This window comes from Aquarana catesbeiana, linkage group LG04 (genome assembly GCF_042186555.1).
Source record: "Aquarana catesbeiana isolate 2022-GZ linkage group LG04, ASM4218655v1, whole genome shotgun sequence".
Taxonomy (NCBI): domain Eukaryota; kingdom Metazoa; phylum Chordata; class Amphibia; order Anura; family Ranidae; genus Aquarana; species Aquarana catesbeiana.
In genome coordinates this window covers 264,153,704-264,175,492 of record NC_133327.1, presented here as the reverse complement: position 1 = coordinate 264,175,492, position 21,789 = coordinate 264,153,704, and the positions used below count along the sequence as shown (strand labels likewise).

The following is a 21,789-nucleotide window of genomic DNA, read 5'->3' as shown; positions in this document are numbered from 1 at the left end:
CGATTCCCCGACATACTTGGTTGTGAGCTAAAAAACATTATCCATGTATGACTTAGGAGTTAGGGAGCTACTACTGTATAATAACGCGCAGGAAATAGGCCACGACAACTTGTAGGTAAACAAATGAAATGTATTAAGGCAATATAACAATATTGCAATCAAACAAGGCAAGCATCAATAAACAGATACCTGAACTAAAGAGAACTACAATCGATTAACACTCATTGACCCATTGAGTTGAATAATACTAAAATAGTGCAACTAGAGACCAGGTAGGCAGCAGGATGTTTCCTATTGCACTGCAATAGATCGCAGCATGCTGCCTACCCGGTCTCTAGTTGCACCCATTTCCAGTTCCTGCTATGACTCAAAGAAGGTAAAGGGGGTGATCCCTGTAACCGCTCATCTGTGTTGGCCTATGGTCAGTATGAGAGTGGCAACCTCATCCTGGACTCCAACCAGGCCACGCCCCCAACACGTTTCCCTGCGCTCCACGGAGCTTAATCATGAGATCGTGGCAGCATACTGGTCAGGAGATGCTGAGTAGGCAGATAAGACAGGATGCATGGTCAGACGAGCTGGGTCAGTAGCAGACGGTCAGATCAGGCATGGACACCAGGCAGAAGAGTGGTCAGGGTACAGGCCAAGGTCAGTATTGTCAGAGCAGACAGATGAGAAAGAAAGCAAAGAGTGATCCAGAGACAAGCAGGAGGCATTTGACTGTGATCAAGACAAGCCAGGTCAATCACAGAAGTGAGATACAGGAACAAGCAAAGGAAAACAGGGAATGCTGTAGATCAAACAGTAACTAACTAGTACAGCTGCTACACTTATATATTCCACTTAGCACCGAGCGCATGCTCATCTGTGTTCACCTCAGAGCTTCATGTGCACTATGGCCAGTACTTCCCTGACAGACAGTATGTAGTGGCAAGGTGGTAAGTGAGCAGTGTTTAGTGTCAGGACGGTCAGTGGGCAATATGTAGTGTCAGGGCAGTCAGTGAGCAGTATATAGTATCAGGGAAGTCAGTGAGCAGTATGTAGTGTCAGGGCCACCATTTAACAATATGTAGTGGTAGGGCAGTCAGTCAGTAGTATGTAGTGCCAGGCTAGGGCAGTATGTAGTGGTAGAGCAGTCAGTATGTATCAGTATGTAGTGACAGGGCAGCCAGTGAGCATTATGTAGTGACAGGGCAGTCAGTAAGCAGTATGTGGTGACAGGGCAGTCACTGAGCATTATGTAGTGTCAGGGCCATCATCAAACAATATGTAGTGGTACGGCAGTCAATCAGTAGTATGTGGAGTCAGGCTATGTCAGCATGTAGTGGTAGGGTAGTCAGTAAGCAGTACGTAGTGACCGGGCAGTCATGTATTGACAGGGCAGTCTAGGGCCATCTTTAGCGTGGGGCAAAAGGGCACCTGCCCTGAGTCCAGTCTTAGTTGTGGGGCCTGCGCAGAGTACTGGCATAAGCTGTGGATGCAGGGTACAGGGGTGATCTGTGGACACAGAGTACAGGGGTGAGCTGTGGACATAGGGTAAAGGGGTGAGCTGTGGACACAGGGTGTATAGGTGAGCTGTGGACGCAGGGTACAGGGGTGAGCTGTGGACGCAGGGTACTGGGGTGAGCTGTGGACTCAGGGTACAGGGGTGAGCTATTGACGCAGGTGGCAGAGGTGAGCTGGGGGGGCTGCAGAGGTGTGCTTTGCTCTGCTCATTGTTATTAACAAGTTCTAGGAGCTTTCTGTATGTTGTCAAGTCCATGGTGTGCAGGCAGATGGGGATGGGGGCCCAAGAAAATGTTTGCCCAGGGTCCAATCAATATTAAACATGGCCCTGGGGCAGTCAGTGAGCATTAGACATGTGCGCCGTCAATAAATTTGTTTTGTTTTGTTCCATTCCGTTTCGTATTAGAATGAATTCATATTCCGTAATTCGTGTCCAAAATTTCGTCCGAAATACGAATTTTCATTAGGTTTCGTTAACTTTTCTTAACAATTATGAATGTTCATTATGATGAATTTATCATTATGAGGGGCTCCCACCATCCCTGTGCTGTGCTGACTTCCTAGGTTTTTAACTTTTAGGTTCGTTAACTTTTCGTAACAATTACGAATTTTTGTTATGATGATTTTATCATTATGAGGGGCTCCCACCATCCCTGTGCTGTGCTGACTTCCTGGGTTTTTAACTTTTAGGTTCGTTAACTTTTCATAACAATTACGAATGTTCGTTATTATGAATTTATCATTATGAGGGGCTCCCACCATCTCTGTGCTGTGCTGACTTCTTGGGTTTTTAACGTTTAAGTTGGTTAACTTTTCATAACAATTACGAATGTTCATTAGGAATTTGTATCCGAAATTCATAAAGGAAATTTTGTATTTCGTACAAAATTCGGAAGCATAGCAATTCGTATTTTGGATCCTCCCGAATGTATGTATGGCGGACACGTCGGACAATTTTGACACATTTTTGGGACCATTGGTATTTTTACAGCGATCAATGCTATAAAATTGCATTGATTACTGTAAAAATGTCACTGGCAGTGAAGGGGTTAACCACTAGGGGCAGTGAAGGGGTTAAGTGTGTCCTAGTATGTGTTCTAACTGAAGGGGGGAGGGGACTGTGCAGGGCAGATGACAGATCCTCTGTTCATACTCTGTATGAACAGACAATCTATCTGTTCTCCCCTCAGAGAACCAAAAACTGTGTGTTTACACACACAGATTCCGGTTCTCGGTGTGCCCTGAGAGATCGCGGGAGCCCGGCGGTGATCGCGACCGCCAGGCACTCGCATCAGCTCCGTGGGCGAGCAGTGGGCGCGCATGTGCCCCCTAGTGGCATCTATGTTACCGACGTAACATGACGGCGATTCGCGCAGCCGAGCCATGTTGCCGCAGTATAACTGCGGCGGCTGGTCGGCATGCGGTTAATATAGAAATCCCCTTAAAACTACCATGAATTAAACTCACATGTAATTGTGCCCTTTATACTGGCACTTAGTATATATAGCATTCACTGAATGATTTGCCGTCAGCACATTCGGATTGATCAATTTTCAAATATTTATACCATAGATTGTAGACTGTATAACTTTCACACAGACTAAAATGCCACCAAAAGAAAGCCCTATTTGTGTGAAAGAAATTATATAAATTGGGTACAGTGTTGCATGACCGAGCGATTGCCAGTTAAATGTTGTGGTTATGAAGGGGGTAAAACCTTCAGAAGGTCAAGTGGTTAAAAATCCTGCTCCCTGCCAACCTGACATGTTTTTCCTTTGGTACATGTTCCCCAGGGCAGTGCCCTATGCAATTTGACAACCTCTTTCATATTAGGACATGTAGTGGTGACAAATTTCTTCAAAAGGGATACAGAAAAACAAAAAAACACAATTTTAGTAGGGTTTGGAAGGGTTACAATGGAGTCTTGTTATTGCTATCTGTGCTGTCCTAGTCACAACTGCTACTTCCATTTCTTGCATAAACATCACAAGTACAAAAAGTGAGGGAAAAGCTTCCTAATGGAGTGACAGACAGAAATAAAAATCTGGCAGATATGTTAACTATTTCATCATCAGGGTCAAAACAAACCCTAAAGCCCAACCCCAATTTTGCAACACTGACATGTGTTAACCACATCAATACTGGGCACTTTCACCCCCTTCCTTCCCAGACCAATTTTCAGCTTTCAGCGCTCTCGCCCTTTCAATGACAATTGCGCGGTCATGCAATGCTGTACCCAAATGAAATTTTTATCATTTTGTTCACACAAATAGAGCTTTCTTTTGGTGGTATTTTATTCACGACTCCATTTTTTATTTTTTGCAATATAAGCGAAAAAACAGCGGAAATTTGGAAAAAAAACAATATTTTCTTCTTTCTATTTTAAAAGAAATCAAATAAAATCGAATTTTGTCATAAATTTGAGCCAAAATGTATTCTGCTACATGTTTTTGGTAAAAAAAATCCTGTTAAGTGTATAATAATTAGTTGGTGTGATCACGGACAGATGTACGCAAATGCTCATGTACAGATGTGCGCAGGTGATCACGGACATATGTGTGCAGCTAATCATTGGGACATGTGATTTTACTGTTACATATGTGGGGGACAGGTGTTTTTACTATGTGAGGACATGTTTTTTGGGGACATGTGTTTTGGTGACACTATGTAGGAGACATTGTGTGTTTACACTGTGGGGACATTAGACTGGTGATCAGTGAGTAAAAAGCTGTAAAAAACAGCTCATACACACTGATCACCAGCCGGTTGCAGCAATCCGCTCTCCTCTCCTCACTGACAACTTCTGTGTGAGGAGAGGAGAGCCAATTGCCTAGCAACCGGCACTGTATTTACATCACATGACGGCTGTGATTGGACACGACCATCATGTGATCAGGAGGGCCAATCACAGAGCCCTCCTGCCAATCGGAGATGTGCCATGTCCGGGTGACATGAGTGCATTTGGATCACGCCGCTGGGCGGGCACGCGATCCCCTTCCTTCTGAGGGACGTTCCTGAGCGTCCACTCAGAAGGAGAGAGCGCCCACCCGCCGTTTATGTATAGTGGCCAGGTGGGAAGTAGTTTATATAACTGCACATATCATCACAACTACTTTGTGTATCCAGGTGAATTATAGCTGCTTTTTTTCAAGACAGATTGGGCTTTTATTTGGTGGTAAATGTCAATGAACATATCCTGATTTTGTTTAATAGCAATCCGCTCTCCTCTCCTCACTGACAACTTCTGTGTGAGGAGAGGAGAGCCAATTGCCTAGCAACCGGCACTGTATTTACATCACATGACGGCTGTGATTGGACACAACCGTCATGTGATCAGGAGGGCCAATCACAGAGCCCTCCTGCCGATCGGAGATGTACCATGTCCGGGTGACACGAGCGCATCTGGATCACGCCGCTGCATGGGCACGCGATCCCCTTCCTTCTGAGGGACGTTCCTGAACGTCCACTCAGAAGGAGAGAGCGCCCACCCGGCCGTTTATGTATAGTGGCCAGGTGGGAAGTAGTTTATATAACTGCACATATCATCACAACTACTTTGTGTATCCAGGTGAATTATAGCTGTTTTTTTTCAAGACAGATTGGGCTTTTATTTGGTGGTAAATGTCAATGAACATATCCTGATTTTGTTTAATATCAAAGGAAAACTAGTCCAAAATACTAAAAAAAAACATGTACCGCCACCAAAAAAAACCCTGCAAAATAAATTCTCCTACTCTTGACGATTGTGGGGATACCACATAAGTGTATGCTATATGTTCTTTGTACTGGTAGTAGGGCAAAGAACCAATAGTATGCATTTTGTTGTTTTTTTTTGTTTTGATTTTAGTTCTACCTAAATACACTGACACTAACATTCGCACTGACACTATATGAAACACTATATGAAGCACTCACACAATATGAAACACATTTATGCAGCACCCAGGGTTAAAGACTCCCTCCTGGATGCCGCATGTATGTGTCGTATAGGGGTTAAATCTTTTCCACTCTGTACAAAGCTAGAGAAAAAAAAGATTGGCAGTTGTCAGATTGGCCTACAGTTAGGCTCCAGATTGTTAAATTGCTATCTGATGAGTTGGACCAATCTTCAAAATAGTAGTTTCCAGCCTTAGTTTAGATGGGTACTATAGTGTGTTAAACTTCTCTGCAAATAATAGATGAACAAGTAAAAAGTAGGTTACGGCCATAAACCAACAAAGTAAAATGAAATCCTAAGACGTGAAATTAATATTTTTTATAAAAACTGAAAGGCATATAAATAGGAAGAGCTACACCATCATCAATTTTGGTTCTAATCATTATTATATTAGAAGCTCAGGTGCATTGCGTAACAGATGCTTTATTACATAGTTTGATACATTATTATACATTAGAGAATAAAAACAATTTCACAATCAAAGGCTATACAAGGCTGATACAAAAATATATTCTTCAGTCTTTTAACAGTATGCAAAGACAGGAACAGTGCATTATAGTATTGAGAAAAACCCTAATCTTCAGATATATTCAAGTTTGAAATCTAAATGGTTATTTTTCTAGTACTGTAATATATTGTCATATAATATATTGTCAAGTCATTCACAATTGCACATAATATCAGCTTATTCCCATAAAACTACCCTTCATTATGGTACTGTCTTGTGACAGATTTCAGACCTTTGAAAACAGTTCTGTAAATGTGAGGAAGGCTGGTTGCTAATAGCAACCAATCAAGTTTCAGTTAGGATTATATCATGTAGGTTTGAAAAGCAGAATTGAATTGGTTACCACTTCTCTGCATATTTAATCAGGGTAGAATAGGAGAATAGGTTTATACTTGTAGTTCATCCTTTTAAGTTTAGGGATTTCATCAATAACATAAAAACAATAGATAAGATCAGGCAGCATATTGTTCTTCTAGGGCTTAGTTATCATTTAATAAATAATTTTACATTTATTTAATACAGAAAATATTCAGCCTGTAATTATATAAGGATGCAATTACACAAAGATTTTATTATTATTATTAGACAGTCTGTTCTCTGGACATACCAGTTTAAGGAAACTGGTTAAAACTTCAGCTTGAGTATCAGCTTTCCCTGAGCTATCTATTCATACAAGTTAAGATTAGGTTTCATTTCAGGTCGCTTAATCTTGACCTAGAAAGAAAAAAAATCAGAAATATGATATGTATTATATATTAATCATACAAAAATATAACAACATTTTCTCTTGCCATACAGGGCAGAATAGCTGGTTTGTTTTACTTATATGCACATTTTATTCACTCCGCCACTGCTCTGTACAGCTGCTGAGTCACAAGAAAATACCCGCTACTTCTACATAGTGGGAAACTTGTGTCTCAATACATGTCACAGTATTGCTGGACCAATTACCAAGCACCAATTGGAGTGAGTTTACAGATCTGTGTATAATATAATCTATGACTTGAATGACTCATAGGGGTTGATTTACTAAAATTGGAGAGTGCAAAATTTGGTGCAGCTTCTAACTTCAACTTGTTTAACCGCATGCCGACCAGCTGCCGCAGTTATACTGCGGCAACATGGCTCAGCTGCGCAAATCACCATCATGGTACGTCGGTACCATAGTCGCTACCATAGACGGTACCATAAACGGCCACTAGGGGGCGCATGCTCACGGAGCCGATGCGAGTGCACGGCGGTCACGATCACTGCCGGGCTCCCGCGATCGCTCGAGGCACATGGAGAACCCGGAACTGTGTCTCTGAGGGAAGAACTGAAAGATCGTCTGTTCATACAGAGTATGAAGAGACAATCTGTTATCTTCCCTGCACAGCCCCATCCCCCCTTCAGTTAGAACACACAATAGGACACACTTAACCCCTGCACTGCCCCCTAGTGGTTAACCCCTTCACTCCCAGTGACATTTTTACAGTAATCAATGCAAAAATGACAATGGTCCCAAAAATGTGTCAAAATTGTCTGATGTGTCCGCCATAATGTTGCAGTCCCGATAAAAATCGCAGATCGCCGCCATTACTAGTAAAAAAAAAAATTAATAATAAAAAAGCCATAAAACTATTTTGTAGATGCTTTTGCGCAAACCAATCAATATACGCTTACTGCGATTTTTTTTACCAAAAATATGTAGAAGAATACAGATCGACCTAAACTGAGGTAAAAAATAGTTTTTTTTATATATTTTTGGGGGATATTTATTATAGCAAAAAGTAAAAAATATTGCTTATTTTTCAAAATTGTCACTATTTTTTTGTTTATAGCGCAAAAAATAAAAACCGCAGAGGTGATCAAATACCACAAAAAGAAAGCTCTATTTGTGGGAAAAAAAGGACGTCAATTTTGTTTGGGAGCCATGTCGCACGACCGCGCAATTGTCAGTTAAAGCGACACAGTGCAGAATCGCAAAAAGTGCTGTGGTCTTTGGACAGCCAAATGGTCCGGGCTGAAGTGGTTAATTAAGCTTTCAAAAAACACAAATCTATTGTGCTAAGGCTAGTACAGAAATCCTACATACAGCAGCTAGCACAGTATTGTTGGATAAAGTCCGCGATAAAGTAAAGAGTTCATAAGTAATCAAAGTGGTGTTCTATGCTGTATGACAATAGTGCATGGAGACCGTCACCAACACGCGATCACACTGACTCTTACCCTCAGGCAAAGACATATAGGCATTAAGTATCATCCAATGGCAATTAAAGATATCACCTCCACCAGGGCAAAATTTCACTAGCACTTATCAGCAGGTAATGGATGCCTGCTGATCGATGCTAGTGAAATCTTGCCATGGTGGAGGTGATATCTTTAAAGTGGAGGATTTCCGATTTTGCCATTGGATGATACTTAATGGCTAAGGTGTACATTTATCAAACAGAGAAGAACCGAAATCCTGATGATCATCTGATCAAGGATGAGCTGTACACCCCCCCGGTTTGGTTCGCACCAGAACATGCGAACAGGCAAAAAATTTGGACGAACACGAGAACACTGTTAAAGTCTATGGGACACGAGCATGAAAAATCAAAAGTGCTAATTTTAAAGGCTTATATGCAAGTTATTGCCATAAAAAGTGTTTGGGGACCTGGGTCCAGCCCCAGGGGACATGTATCAATGCAAAAAAAAGGTTTAAAAGCGGGCGTTTTTTCGGGAGCAGTGATTTTAAGAATGCCTAAAGTGAAACAATAAAAATGAAATATTCCTTTAAATATGGTGCCTGGGGGGTGTCCTTAGTATGCCTGTACAGTAGCGCAGTTTTCCCGTGTTTAGAACAGTACCGCAGCAAATTACATTTCTAAAGGAAAAATTGTCATTTAAAATTGATCGCGGCTGTAATGAATTGTCGGGTCTCGACAATATAGATAAAACTAATTGAAACAAATGGCATGGGTCCCCCCCAGTCCATTTCCAGGCCCTTTGGGTCTGGTATGAATATTAAGGGGAATCCCGAACCAAATATTAAAAAAATAAATTGCATGGGGTTCCACCCAAATCCATACCAGGCCCTTTAGGTCTGGTATGGAAATTAAGGGGAACCCTGCGTCAAAATTAAAAAAAATATGGCGTAGGGGTCCCCCCAAAATCCTTACCACACCCTTATCCAAGCATGCAACCTGGCAGGCCACAGGGAAAGAGCGGGGGGACGAGAGAGCACCCCCCTCCTGAACCATACCAGGCCACATGCCCTCAAAATGGGAAGCGTGCTATGGAGTAGCCCCCCAAAGCACCTTGTCCCCATGTTGATGGGGACAAGGGCCTCATCCCCACAACCCTTGCCTAGTGGTTGTGGGGGTCTGTGGGCGGGGGGGGCTTATTGTAATCTGGAAGCATCCTTTAACAAGGGAACCCCTCTAATCCCAGCCTCCCCCCTATGTGAATTGGTAACGGTACATTGTAACCCTACCATTTCACAACAAGAAGTGTCAAAAATAGTAAAAAAGACAGGAGGGCATGTGGCCTGGTACGGTTCAGGAGGGGGAGTGCTCTCTCACCCCCCTCTCTTTTCCTGCAGCTTTCCAGGTTGCGTGCTCAGGTAAGGGTCTAGTATGGATGTTGGGAGGACCCCTACATCATTTTTTTTGGTGCAGGGTTAAAATCCGTACCAGGCCTGAAGGGTTTGGTATGGATTTTGGGGGGGGACCCCACGCCATTTTTTTTTAAATTGGCGCAGGGTTCCCCTTAATATCCATACCAGATCTGAAGGGCCTGGTATTGATTTTGGGGGGACCCCCACACAATTTTTTAAAAATTTTTGGTTCGGGGTTCCCCTTAATATTCATACCAGACCCAAAGGGCCTGATAATGGACTGGGAGGGTAACCCATGCCATTTTTTTTTATCTATATTGCCAAGACCTGACAATTCATTACAGTCGCGAGCAGTTTTGAATGATTTTTTTCCTTTAGAAATGTCATTTTGCTGTAGTACTATTCTAAACACGGGAAAACTGCGACACTTTACAGGCATACTATAGACACCCCCCAGACATGATATTTAAAGGAATATTTCATTTTTATTGTTTCACTTTAAGCATTATTAAAATCACTGCTCCCGAAAAATGTCCGTTTTTAAAACTTTTTTTGCATTAATACATGTCCCCTGGGGCAGGACCCAGGTCCCCAAACACTTTTTATGGCAATAAATTGCATATAAGCCTTTAGAATGAGCACTTTTGGTTTTTCATGTTAATGTCCCATAGATTTTAACGGTGTTCCGCGGCTTTCGAATTTGCCGCGAACACCGCATAATGTTCACTGTTCGGGCGAACTTGTGAACACCCGATGTTCGAGTCGACTTTAGGTTCAACTCGAACATCGGGCTCATCCCTATGGCTGATCTCTCACGTGTGCCAGTTTATAAAGCTGAGATGAGGAGTGGAGAACATGTTCTTTACTTCTCAGCACAGGACACACCCTTCTGTCATTCACTTTTACACAGATAACCAGTTTATGAAGGTGAGATCTGAAGATCTCACTGGCCATCTCTATAAAATATCTCCTCCCAGATTCTCCAGCTCAGAGGTGGAGAAAAGCTGCTGTGATGTGAGGAAGGAGGCTTCTTTCTTCCTAATATCAGCAATAGCAAGCTTAAAGATTGATATAAAAAATAACTATATATATGTTTGTGTTTGTATATATGTGTTTTATATATATATATATATATATATATATATATATATATATATATATATACACACACACAAAGTACAAACACACATAGTATAGTTATAATGTATTTTCTTTTCTTGCCACGATTCCAAATTGCTGTAAAATTCTGTCAAAATACGCAATGTGTTTTCAGGTGCCATTCATTGTTAATGGCACCCCAAATGCAGTAAGCAGACATGCATTTTGCCACACATTTTGTCATTTGACAAATATACTACCAACTTGCCAAAATGCTCATTGAAAAAATGCATAATGCTCCATGCCCAAAAATTTTTCAATTTGGCTTTTTGGGCCTTTTTTGTACACATTTTGGTACAGTTTTTGATGCACTTGCTGCTGCTTTTTTCAACAAACATTTTAGCTTGTTTTTTAAAATGTATTTTAGCACATTTTTATGTGCATTTTGGTGCTTTTTTAACATGTATTTTGGCTCATTTTTTACCTGCGTTTTGGTGTGCATTCTGTAAACACATGCAAAATGCATGATATGCTTGCTTTGCCATTGTTAATGGCACCCAAAAGTGGCTAGCAAATGTGCTGTTTGCCAAAATATGCATAAAAAGCAAATCAAAATGCATGTTAAAAAAGTGTCAAACTTCATGCTAAAATAAGATCCAAAGTGTGTGTTACAAATCATACCAAAATGCATGTTAAAATAACTTGTGCCAAAAAGGGCCAAAATGTGTGTTTAAAAAAGCACCAAAATGCACAATAAAAAACCCACAGCCAGATGCGCATTAAAAAATACGACATGTTAAAAAGACTGCAAAATGCGCATAAATAATGCCAAAATTTGCAATACAAAAGGGCCAAAACACACATTTAAAGAATGTGCCAAAATGTGTGTAAAAAAACTGAGTTAAAAAAGCGCCAGTGGTCAGTGCTTATTATTTTCATGTAATTACACGCTCTTTTTAACGTTGGTTTTACTTTTAAAACTCAGCTGCTCTGTAATCACACAGGTATATAAGGATATCACAGGCAACCCTCCCCCTTCTACTCAGATCTCAGCGGAAAAACTTCTCCTCTCATCTCCTTCTGAGAACAGATGTTCTCTGCTTCATAAACAGGGTGCCAGAGGAGAAGAGTTTTCTCTGAGAACTGAAATGAGAAAAATGATTTCTGTTTGATAAACGTACACCTGTATGTCTTTGCCTGAGGGTAAGAGTCAGTGTGTTGGTGACGGTTTCCATACACTATTGTCATATAGCATAGAACACCACTTTGATTACTTATGAAATCTTTACTTTAATTAAGCATTGAGAAAAAAACTTGGCAGCTAATTGATTTCTATGCAGATCCGCACCAGATTTTGCACTCTCTAGTTTTAGTAAATCAACCCCATAGTGCTTACACAAGGTGGCTTTTCTGGCTTCCAACAACCAAGTGAAATGTTGGGGAATGAAGGAAAGCTAAGTAAATACATTAAGTCAAATCTTGAGATATTTCAATAGACTTGAGTGCACCAAAATGTTGCAACAACTCCATTTTTATGATCAAAATAGTTTTGGCAGCTAATGTATTTTTTATTTGCTGGGTTACTAAACAATTTTAGGGACTCTTGGGGGTTTGTCTTTAATGTATTTGTGCATTTGCCTGTAGTATAATTATGTAGAATGCTTTGCTTCAAAAAGCAGTTCAGTCCAGAAATGATTAAGTTCTATGTAGCCTGCTGAGATCACCATGCTGCATTGCAAAATGTTTTAGGCCACTTTCACATGTGCAGATCCGTATTCAGACATCCGCTTGCTCAGCAGGGATGACAAGTCCGGCTCTGCACACCGTGAAGAAACGGACCTGTCAGATCTCCGCTCTCCTCTATGGGGGGATCGGATGAAAACGCACCACTTGTCTGTTTTCGTCTGATCCGATCCGCCAGACGGATGGAAAATAGGTTTTCCATCTGTCTGGATTTTGTGGATCAGGGCAGATTGGATGTCAGCGAACATGCCACCGCTGACATCCGTTGCTCCATAGAGATGTATGGAGCGACCATTCAGATCTGCTGGAAAAACTGACAGGTGGATCTGAATGGTCCGCACGTGTGAAAGGGCCCTTAATTGTAGAAATGAATGGAGTACACTGTAGGAAGAAGACTTGGCTGGGTCTTGTTTGCAAAGGCTCTGCGGCAACTGGCAGGTTTTACCAGATGGATGTATATAGTAAGCACAAAACACACCATTATAGTGACTATGAAAATTAATAAAAAATCAGTACAAACATAATGATGAAAACTGGACTAGAAGTCAATAGATGTAAAGTGTTACTAAACCCACAACAGTAAAATCAGTTTGTATATGCAGTAAAGCATGCCTGTTATACTCACTGTGGAACCTAAGGGGTTAATCTTGTGCATTGTGTAAATAGACTGTTTCATCCTGTCTTCTCCGATCCTTCCCTTTTTTTACTGACCCCAATCCATCTGCTGATAGTACAGAGCCTTGGGGGCACTCTGCACAAGCTCAGTTTAGTGTGTATTTCTAGAGAGGTATTTTTTGTCTTGGGAGAGTGCATGTGATCAGCACAGGGCCAATCAGCACTGTCCAGACAGAGGATCAGGGGTCCTGTAGTCTCATAGGACAGTCAGAGTAGAGGGAAAACTCCTCCTACAAGCTTTAACCAGACACTGATAGAAGTCACAAAACTGTTATATATTGCTGATGAAAAAAGGTATTTAGCAGTTTATATTTACTAAAATAATTGCATTTCCATGTTCTGTGTACTGTGGGAGACCAGATATAATGAATGCAGGGTCCTGGGATTAGTAACACTTTAAGTAATGTGATACATACCTCTGTCGCACTGTTTACTTTGTCTAAGTGTGGTTTCCAGGAGATCAAATCGGGTGACGTATCCGTGTTTAAAGATGGGATCTCCTTATCTCCCAGTCTTTGAAAAGCTAAAAGTTTAAATGCAAAGAAATGTTACATACCTTTCTGAGCAGCATTTTGTTAAAATACAAATACATTGAATAATTATTAAAGATATACTCACATGGCAAGATTGGTGGTTTCCAGCTAAATCGTGTTTGGTACAACCTTAATGAAAAAAAATGCATATCATTCATATTATTGTTAGGACATGTATAAAGAGAAGGAAAATAAATGCAATAATACTGTAACAATATAATGTAATATAGAAAACGCAGACTTCCACAGAGTAGAAAAAAGGAAACAGTGATAAGGGAATACAAAGGTACATGAGGTTGATTTGCTAAAGCAATATATAGAGCTGTGCAATCTTAAGGTGCCTCTTACTAGGGCCACCACATAGATACATTTAACCCTCTAGCATCTACAAAAAACTAAAATATCTGGTTGGGTGGACTGACCCTGTAAATCCTATATTATAACACTTTTTACATATGACATACATGGGCAGATTTGTTAAGTGTAATGTATGGAAATGACATGAAATAGATTTCCCATTACAGTATTTGAATTATTATACACCTACTTTATAATACTTGTCACCTTACAGGGAAATAACCAACAGTGCATTGTGATTATTGTGTGCTTTTCACAGCTACATATATCACAGCTATGTACTGCTAATTGTGGCAATAACCTTTTCCGTGAAGCGTCATACATTGTATAATGCTTTCTTAAGTAATACTCCTTTTAATATTAGCACAAACATGGCATCCAAGAACATATTAGTAGACACTAATATATTTGTCACTTACTGGTCTGTATCGTCATGATCATTCTTGCTTTTCTTCTTTCTGTAGATGTATATTCCCAACACTATGCCCATGATCAACAGGAAGAGGAATGCCAAAGCCCCAAATAATATTCCAAAGAATGCATTAAGGTTCATTGAGAGGTTTTCACATCGTTCACCAGAAGTGACATAAATAGTGAACGGTTTACAACTGAAATAAAAAAAGATAATACATTTTAAGTAACAGGACACGAAGTAGCTGTTAAAGTGATACCAAAGTCTGTTTTTTTGGGGTTTTTTTACAATTAAAAATAACAAACGTGTTACACTTACCTAATCTGTGCAGTGGTTTTGCACAGAGCAGCCCGGATCCTCATCTCCTGTCGAGTGCCCCCACAGCAAGCAGTTTGCTATGGGGGCACCTCCTGTTAGGAAAATGTACACTGATTATACCAATGTATAATCGGTGAATATTTTGTCTTTCTAATATGAACAAACAAAAAATAGTCCATGAGAAAAGAACCCAGGGTGGCATTAGTCTTTTCTATATGACTGCTTGTAAGTTTAATGTAATGAATTCAACTACTGTATGTAGCATAAATTCAAAAGTGTTAATGCGGTACATTGGCATAGGAACAGGAGTTTCCAAAGTGGGCGAAAGATGCAGTTGTTTGCTGTCTGTCAACTTGCAGATACCTAAAACAAGGCTCTATTAATTATTTTTAGCAGTCAGAACAAAGATACTCACAGACTTTGATGCCTTTAGGGTAAGAAACGCTTGTGTTGTTAAGACTCTGTGACTCAAATAAACAAAAAGAGTTGGGCCGAAACCCCCCCCCGGTTCGGTTCGCACCAGGACAAAGTTCAGACCCGAACCATGAACCCTATTTAAGTCTATAGGGCTCGAACCTGAAAAATCAAAAGTCCCCATTTTGAAGGCTTATATGAAAGTTACTGGACATAAAAAGGGTATGAGGGCCCAGGTAATCCCCTGGGGGACATGTATCACTGCAAACACTTTATGAAAGATCGTAATTTAAAGGAGCAGTAATTTAATGATGTTTAACCACTTCAATACCGGGCACTTTCCCCCCTTCCTGCCCAAGCCAATTTTCAGCTTTCAGCACTGTCACTTTTTAAATGACAATTGCGCGGTAATGCTACACTGTACCCAAACTAAATTTTTATAATTTTGTTCCCACTAATGGAGCTTTTTTTTTTTTTTTTTTAATGGTATTTGATCAAAGAGGTGTGTAACGTGGAAAATCCACGCTACCCCCAAACAAATAAATTACCAAAAAATGTTTGACTAAATATTTTTGAAATGACGTGAATAAAGGTGCTGCAACCTAAAAAAACCCTGAACATAAGGTTTTGACAAGATATATATAAACAGAACTAGGTGCGCTACCTAACAAAATGCAAACTTATACAAAAGTCAATGATCATAACCTGGATGGACGTGAAAAAATGAATAATATAAATAAATAAACGTTCATGAAATCAATTGGGTGAAAAATCCATCGAGGGGCTTGATAGCGTCCTTATAAGATGACACCCAGCTGTATAAGACTTCGCTGGAAACAAGTCCTTCAATCAAATGGGGGATATTATCTTTATCACATATGCGGGTGGAGTTGTAGGACCTGACGTCACCACGTACCAGCTGGCTGGCCTGTGCCGCGGCTATGTGTTTTTCGTTTGCAATATTTTTGCTCTGTCAAATGCTTTTATGATGTCAGCCGTCCATCATATGGAAATAAAAGGACTTTATTAACCAGCTGCACTATGAAGCATTTTCTTTCCTCCTTTTAATGCTTCACCATATGCCACGAGTGGTCTTTTACGGATAAAGGGGAAAAGGAGAACATTGCTGCATTAGCACCACAGTGTCCAGAAACTGCCTGATAAGGAGGGAATCTTGTCGGAAATCCAAACCAGCTGTCCTTGCTTAAAGGTTTGACATACTTGAGCCCTAAAGATCTCTGTAATAAGGGTTCCACATATCTGGTAAGCAGCCTCCTTTACTTTTGCTTGGCATATGTGATGAAGATAATATCCCCCGTTTGATGGAAGGACTTGTTTCCAGCGAAGTCTTATACCGCTGGGTGTCATCTTATAAGGACGCTATCAAGCCCTTCGATGGATTTTTCACCCAATTGATTTCATTTATATTTATTTATTTACATTATTCATTTTTTCACGTCCATCCAGGTTATGATCACTGACTTTTGCATAAGTGTGCATTTTGTTAGGTAGCGCACCTAGGTCTGTTTATATATGGTATTTGATCACCTCTGCGGTTTTTATTTTTTGCTAAACAAAAAAAAAAAAGACTGAAAATTTTGAAAAAAAAAAACAATTTTTTACCTTGTTTCTGTTATAAAATTTTGTAAATAAGTAAGTTTTCTCCTTCACTGATGGGCACTAATGAGGCTGCACTGACAGGCACTGATAAGGTGGCACAGATGAGGTGGGACCAATGAGGTGGCACCAATGAGGTGCCACTGATGGGCACTGACGATGGGTACTGACGATGGGCACTGATAGGCGGCACTGGTGGGCACTGATAGGTGGCACTTATATGCAGCACTGATGGGCATTGATAATCATGACTGATGGGCACTCATAGGTGGCACTGGTGGGCACTGATAGGCAACACTGATGGGCACTGAAAGGCTGCACTGATGGGTACTTATGGGTAGCACTGATAGGTGGCACTGATGGGAACTGATGGGTGGCACTAATAGATGGCACTGATAGGCATCACTGATGGCACTGGCAGGCATTGCTGATGGGCACTGATTGGCATATCCCTGTTAGTCCAGGGTGGCATACCTGGTGGGCATCCTTTGTGGGCATCCCTGGTGGTCCTGGTGGGATCCCTGGTGGTCCTGGGTGGGCATGCATGGGCGATGGCTGCACTGATAAACAATCAGACGCAAGTGAGAAAAAGCCAATATATGGCTCTTCCTGTTTACACTGTGATCAGCCATGATTGGACATGGCTGAGCAGGTGGTAAAGAGTCTCTCTTTACCAAAATCGGTATTACAGTGTATCAGACTGCACAACCGATCGCCGCACTGCGCGCCCCCCTGGGCGCGTGATCGCAGCTTATCCTGCTGGATGTCATATGGCGCCCAGTCAGGATAACTGAACCACCGCCCAGCCGTCATTTTGCTATAGGCCGGGCGGGAAGTGGTTAAAGTGAAACAATAAAAAATAAAAATTCCTTTAAATTTAAGTGCCTGGTGGGTTCAATTATTCTGCCTGTAAAGTGGCGCATCTGTACCATGTATAAAACATGCTGCAGCAAACCTAATCTATATAAAGAAAAAAAATGACATTTGAATTGATTTTCCCAGCTGCAAGCTTTCTTGAAAAAAAAAAAAACCCTTGCCAGCAATAGAAAAATGTGAAAAAAAATCTATACCAGACCCTTATCTGAACATGCAGCCTGGCAGGCCAGGAAAGGAGGTGGCCAAGCAAGCGGCTCCCCTCCTGAACCATACCAGGCCACATGCCCTTAACATGGGGGGTGATTTGGGGCAGTCCCCCACCATAAAGACCTGGGCGGTGGTTGTGGGGGTCTCCCTATGTGAATACGTAGGGGTACATTGTACTCATTCACCAAAAAAAGTGTAAAAAAGAAATAAAAGCACACACAGTTTTTTGGCCTGCTCTGCCATCTGACATTTAACTGAGGGGCGGAGCCATCTGGTGACATCACCTGGTGGCACCGCCCCTTGTGATGTCACTGACCCGTGCATGCTGGGTTGGTGACCTCACAAGGGGGCAGTGCCACCAAGTGATGTTGCTAGGTGGCCCTGCCCTTGCCTATTTAGGAACTGTCTGACAGCGGAGCTGGCAGTCGGTGAGGAGCATCTGTCGCGGGTGGAGCTTTTTTTTCTGGTCCGGTGGTGCGGCTGGAATCGTGATTGATCTACATCGGGGGACATTGTTTTTTTATTTTTAATAAGGGAATTGTCAAAAACTGTGTGTTTTAATTTATTTTTTACACATTTTTTTGTGAATGAGTAGGGGTACAATATGCCTACTCATTCACATGGGGGGGTGGAATCTTGGAGCCCCTTTGTTTGAGGGGGCTTCCAGATTCCAATAAGCTCCCTACCCACAGACCCCCACAACCATCCCCCAAGAAGAATCCCTTGTCCCCATTAACATACCCCAAGCACCACTCCCATGTTGAGGGCATATGGCCTGGTATGGTTCAAAAGGGGGGATGCTCGCTTGCCCCCCTTCCTGGCTTGCCAGGCTGCATGCTTGTATAAGGGTCTGGTATAGATTTTGGGGGGACCCCATGCTGCTTTTTTTAATTATGGAGTGGGGTTCCCCTTAAAATCCACACCAGACCCAAAGGGCCTGGCAGAGATTGTGGGGGGAGGGGTTGGGATTGCCATTTTTTTGTTTCACATTTTTCTATTGCCGGCAATGTTTTTTTTTCATTCAGCTTGCAGCAGGGAAAGCCTGTTGACAGCTGATGACTCATTGTTAAAGACGCGGCAGTCGGCTTCTCAGCCCAGGCTTTAACAACTGGCAGCTATTCACTGTGCGCTCAGCGCGCAAACATCCCGCCGAGCGCCCTAAAAATTTGGTTGTTCGCCAAACACGCAAACAGGTGATGTTCAGGCCGAATTTATGCTCGGTCCGAGTTGCTCACCCAACACTATAATAAAAGACCTGTGCTATGTCAGGTAGGAATTATAGTGCAGACTCTTGGGTATATGATGTGTGGATAAAACTGTGTGCAAAGTAGGAATTAAGGTGCTGGAGATTTATGGGTAAATGAGGTGTGGATAAAACTGTGTGTAAGGTGGGGATTATGGTGCTGGGGATTTTGGGGTATATGATGTATGGTGATGTATGGATAGGAAGATATTTCTGTAGGATTAGAGGAGAAAACATCATAAGAAGAGCTTGTTTACTTACGTGCAGGTAGCGTTGCCTACAATCAGATTACAAGTTCCATCGTTCATACAGTATGAATTACACTTAGAAATGCATTGTAAAGTTGCAGGATCCAATATAAAGCCAGACACACATGTGACATTCAGTGCCAGCTCACTTACGGTCACTAAGAAAAAAGACAAGAATATACAATTATTATGATGGTTAAGCAGATTTGTGGTGCTTTCCTAACATACATTTAAAAAATAAAATCACAGAATTATTAACATTTACCTTTGATGAGTTGAATGTCAAAATATAATAAGTATAAAAACTAGAAAATTCACACAAAGTCGAGCTATTTAGAATAGTGTTGCATTTTGAGAAAAAGGGAATAAACCCTTGGTGAAGTGGATGGCTGTAATCAGGTGCATACAGACCTGCCTATAATTTGGGGTCAGTATTATAAGATGAACGATATTTCATGAGGCAGTGGTATGCTGAAAGGAGATTTTCACTAACTGGTGTGATGGGGATTTTATAGTAGGAATGATTTATGGGCTTTACGACACACTTAGGAGAGTTCAATAAAGCTCTTGGCACTGTTTTCTGGCAGTATAGACCCTTTAAAATGGCCTGCTCCAAATTCAAAAATCCCTGCTGCCCATTTCTGTAGCTTTACTAACACATGCGTCAGAATCAGTTAGTTCCTAATAGCTCTAATACTGCACCAAATTCAAAAACAATCGCCTCCACTTGATAATACTGAAGGTAATTAAGACCAACTCTAAGTTGGCGTACAGAGACAAGATCAGTGCCTGTCTCTGTGCGCTGTGTAGCAGGTGGTATGTTTGCTGCCGATAGCCTCTACCACCCTAATTCTCACTGGCTGTTAAGGACACTGTTAGCTTCACAGCCAACAGCCTCCTAACAACCACTGACACTGACCGTAAGTAGGGCCTAATGGGAATTCACAGGCACTAGTTTTCCATCAGGTCTGCTGTCACCTTGTGATTGACAGCTGGCAATGGGCAGATTCTGTAGCCAATAGCAGGCTGTCTACTGGCTATGGATCAAGCCACTGCCTGCTGTCAATCGCAAGGGGAGCAAACCTGATGTTGAACTAGTATCTGTCAATTCCCATCAGGCTTTACTCACCCAGCTTTAAAACTTCTTGGTGCTGCTCTATCTGACAGCTGAAGTGCCAGGAGGAAGCTCAGCTGCAGTCTCAGTACTCTCCCGCATGCACTGTGTGCTCCACATTCATGTACCTGTTTACAACAGGTACATGAATTTGTCACCTGCATTTACATTTGACGTGCAGAAGCACATTATAAGTATCATTGATGTTGTTTTTTTTTATTCCCCTGACTGTTTTTATGGGCACTTTTTTGTGCATGAGCACTGGATGTGTAGCGCTTAATCATTTTTTTTGTTTGTTTACATTTGTACATTATACCTTGTCTTCAAAGCAAAAGAATTAAAATTGCCCAGTTTCAGAACAGGCAAACATTTAAGCATATAAAAATAATGAAAAAAACAAAACAAATGCTATTAGTACATTAGAACAAGCTATAGGTTTTCACTATAAGATATATTGCTTATATAAATACATCAATGTAGTAATTCAATTTATCAGGGCATAAGATAAGTAAAATATGACAGGCATTAGTACTTATTCAACTGTATCAAAATGAATCCACCAGATACATTGTAAACAGTAAGGTCATGATATTTCAGAGTTTAATAATTACATTCTTAATCAAACACGTTTTTGTATTGTAGTATATGATATAACTATCCAATTCAAATTCCAACAAAATAGAATTTGTAGTTTCTGAGTGTTGTGGACCTTTAACAAATCATTTTTTAAACAAAAAGTATTTTTCAGCTCAGGTATGACTCAAATTACTCTATATACTTATTCGGACTCTGTACTTGGTAAATAGCACATACCAATCTACATTTTTTTTAGTTGGCCACAGCAAGCCTAGCAGTTCTATAAATGGATCTTTTTAGCAAAGCAAAGGATACAGTAATGATTTAGTAAACAGTAAAGTATGGTAAGCACTTACACATGTCACCACTGGTAGCGTTAGATATTGTAAGTCCTGTTGAACGTGTACTTCTTTGTTTATTGCTATTAATATAATCCACCAATTTATCATTTAAGAATCCAACAACTGTGATATTTGCTATATATGTAAACCGTGCTGTGAAATTTGCAGTAAATATACTATTATTCCTGAAAAGATCAGAAAAATACAAAAATAATAAAACCATAAAAATATAAACATAATTACTAAAAATTAAATTCTAGCATTCATATCTAAATGTATGTGTATAGAAACAGCAACGCAGCAATTTAATATACTAGGCATCTAATAATGTAGACACCAAATTACTTGAAGCTGCTGAACTGATTGAACCTGGTTAGCGCTTCTGGACACATTCCCAATGATAATGGTAGCTAAAAAATGATTGCATTATAAGAAATTATAATTACATGTAGGAAAGGGATTTAAAAGCAGTTGTCAGCAATGAGT

At 40.8% G+C, this 21,789-nt stretch overlaps 1 protein-coding gene across 1 annotated transcript in view; it reads right to left on the bottom strand.

Moving 5' to 3' along the window:
- Positions 1 to 5,846: 5,846 nt before the first annotated feature.
- Positions 5,847 to 21,789, bottom strand: part of LOC141139893 (uncharacterized) — a 163,373-nt gene continuing 147,430 nt past the window's right edge. Inside the window, 6 exon segments of the mRNA XM_073626451.1 lie at positions 5,847 to 6,665; positions 13,464 to 13,570; positions 13,666 to 13,709; positions 14,357 to 14,545; positions 19,286 to 19,430; positions 21,319 to 21,488. Of these exon segments, the coding sequence (XP_073482552.1) occupies positions 6,615 to 6,665; positions 13,464 to 13,570; positions 13,666 to 13,709; positions 14,357 to 14,545; positions 19,286 to 19,430; positions 21,319 to 21,488 (706 nt within the window). The 3' untranslated portion in view covers positions 5,847 to 6,614.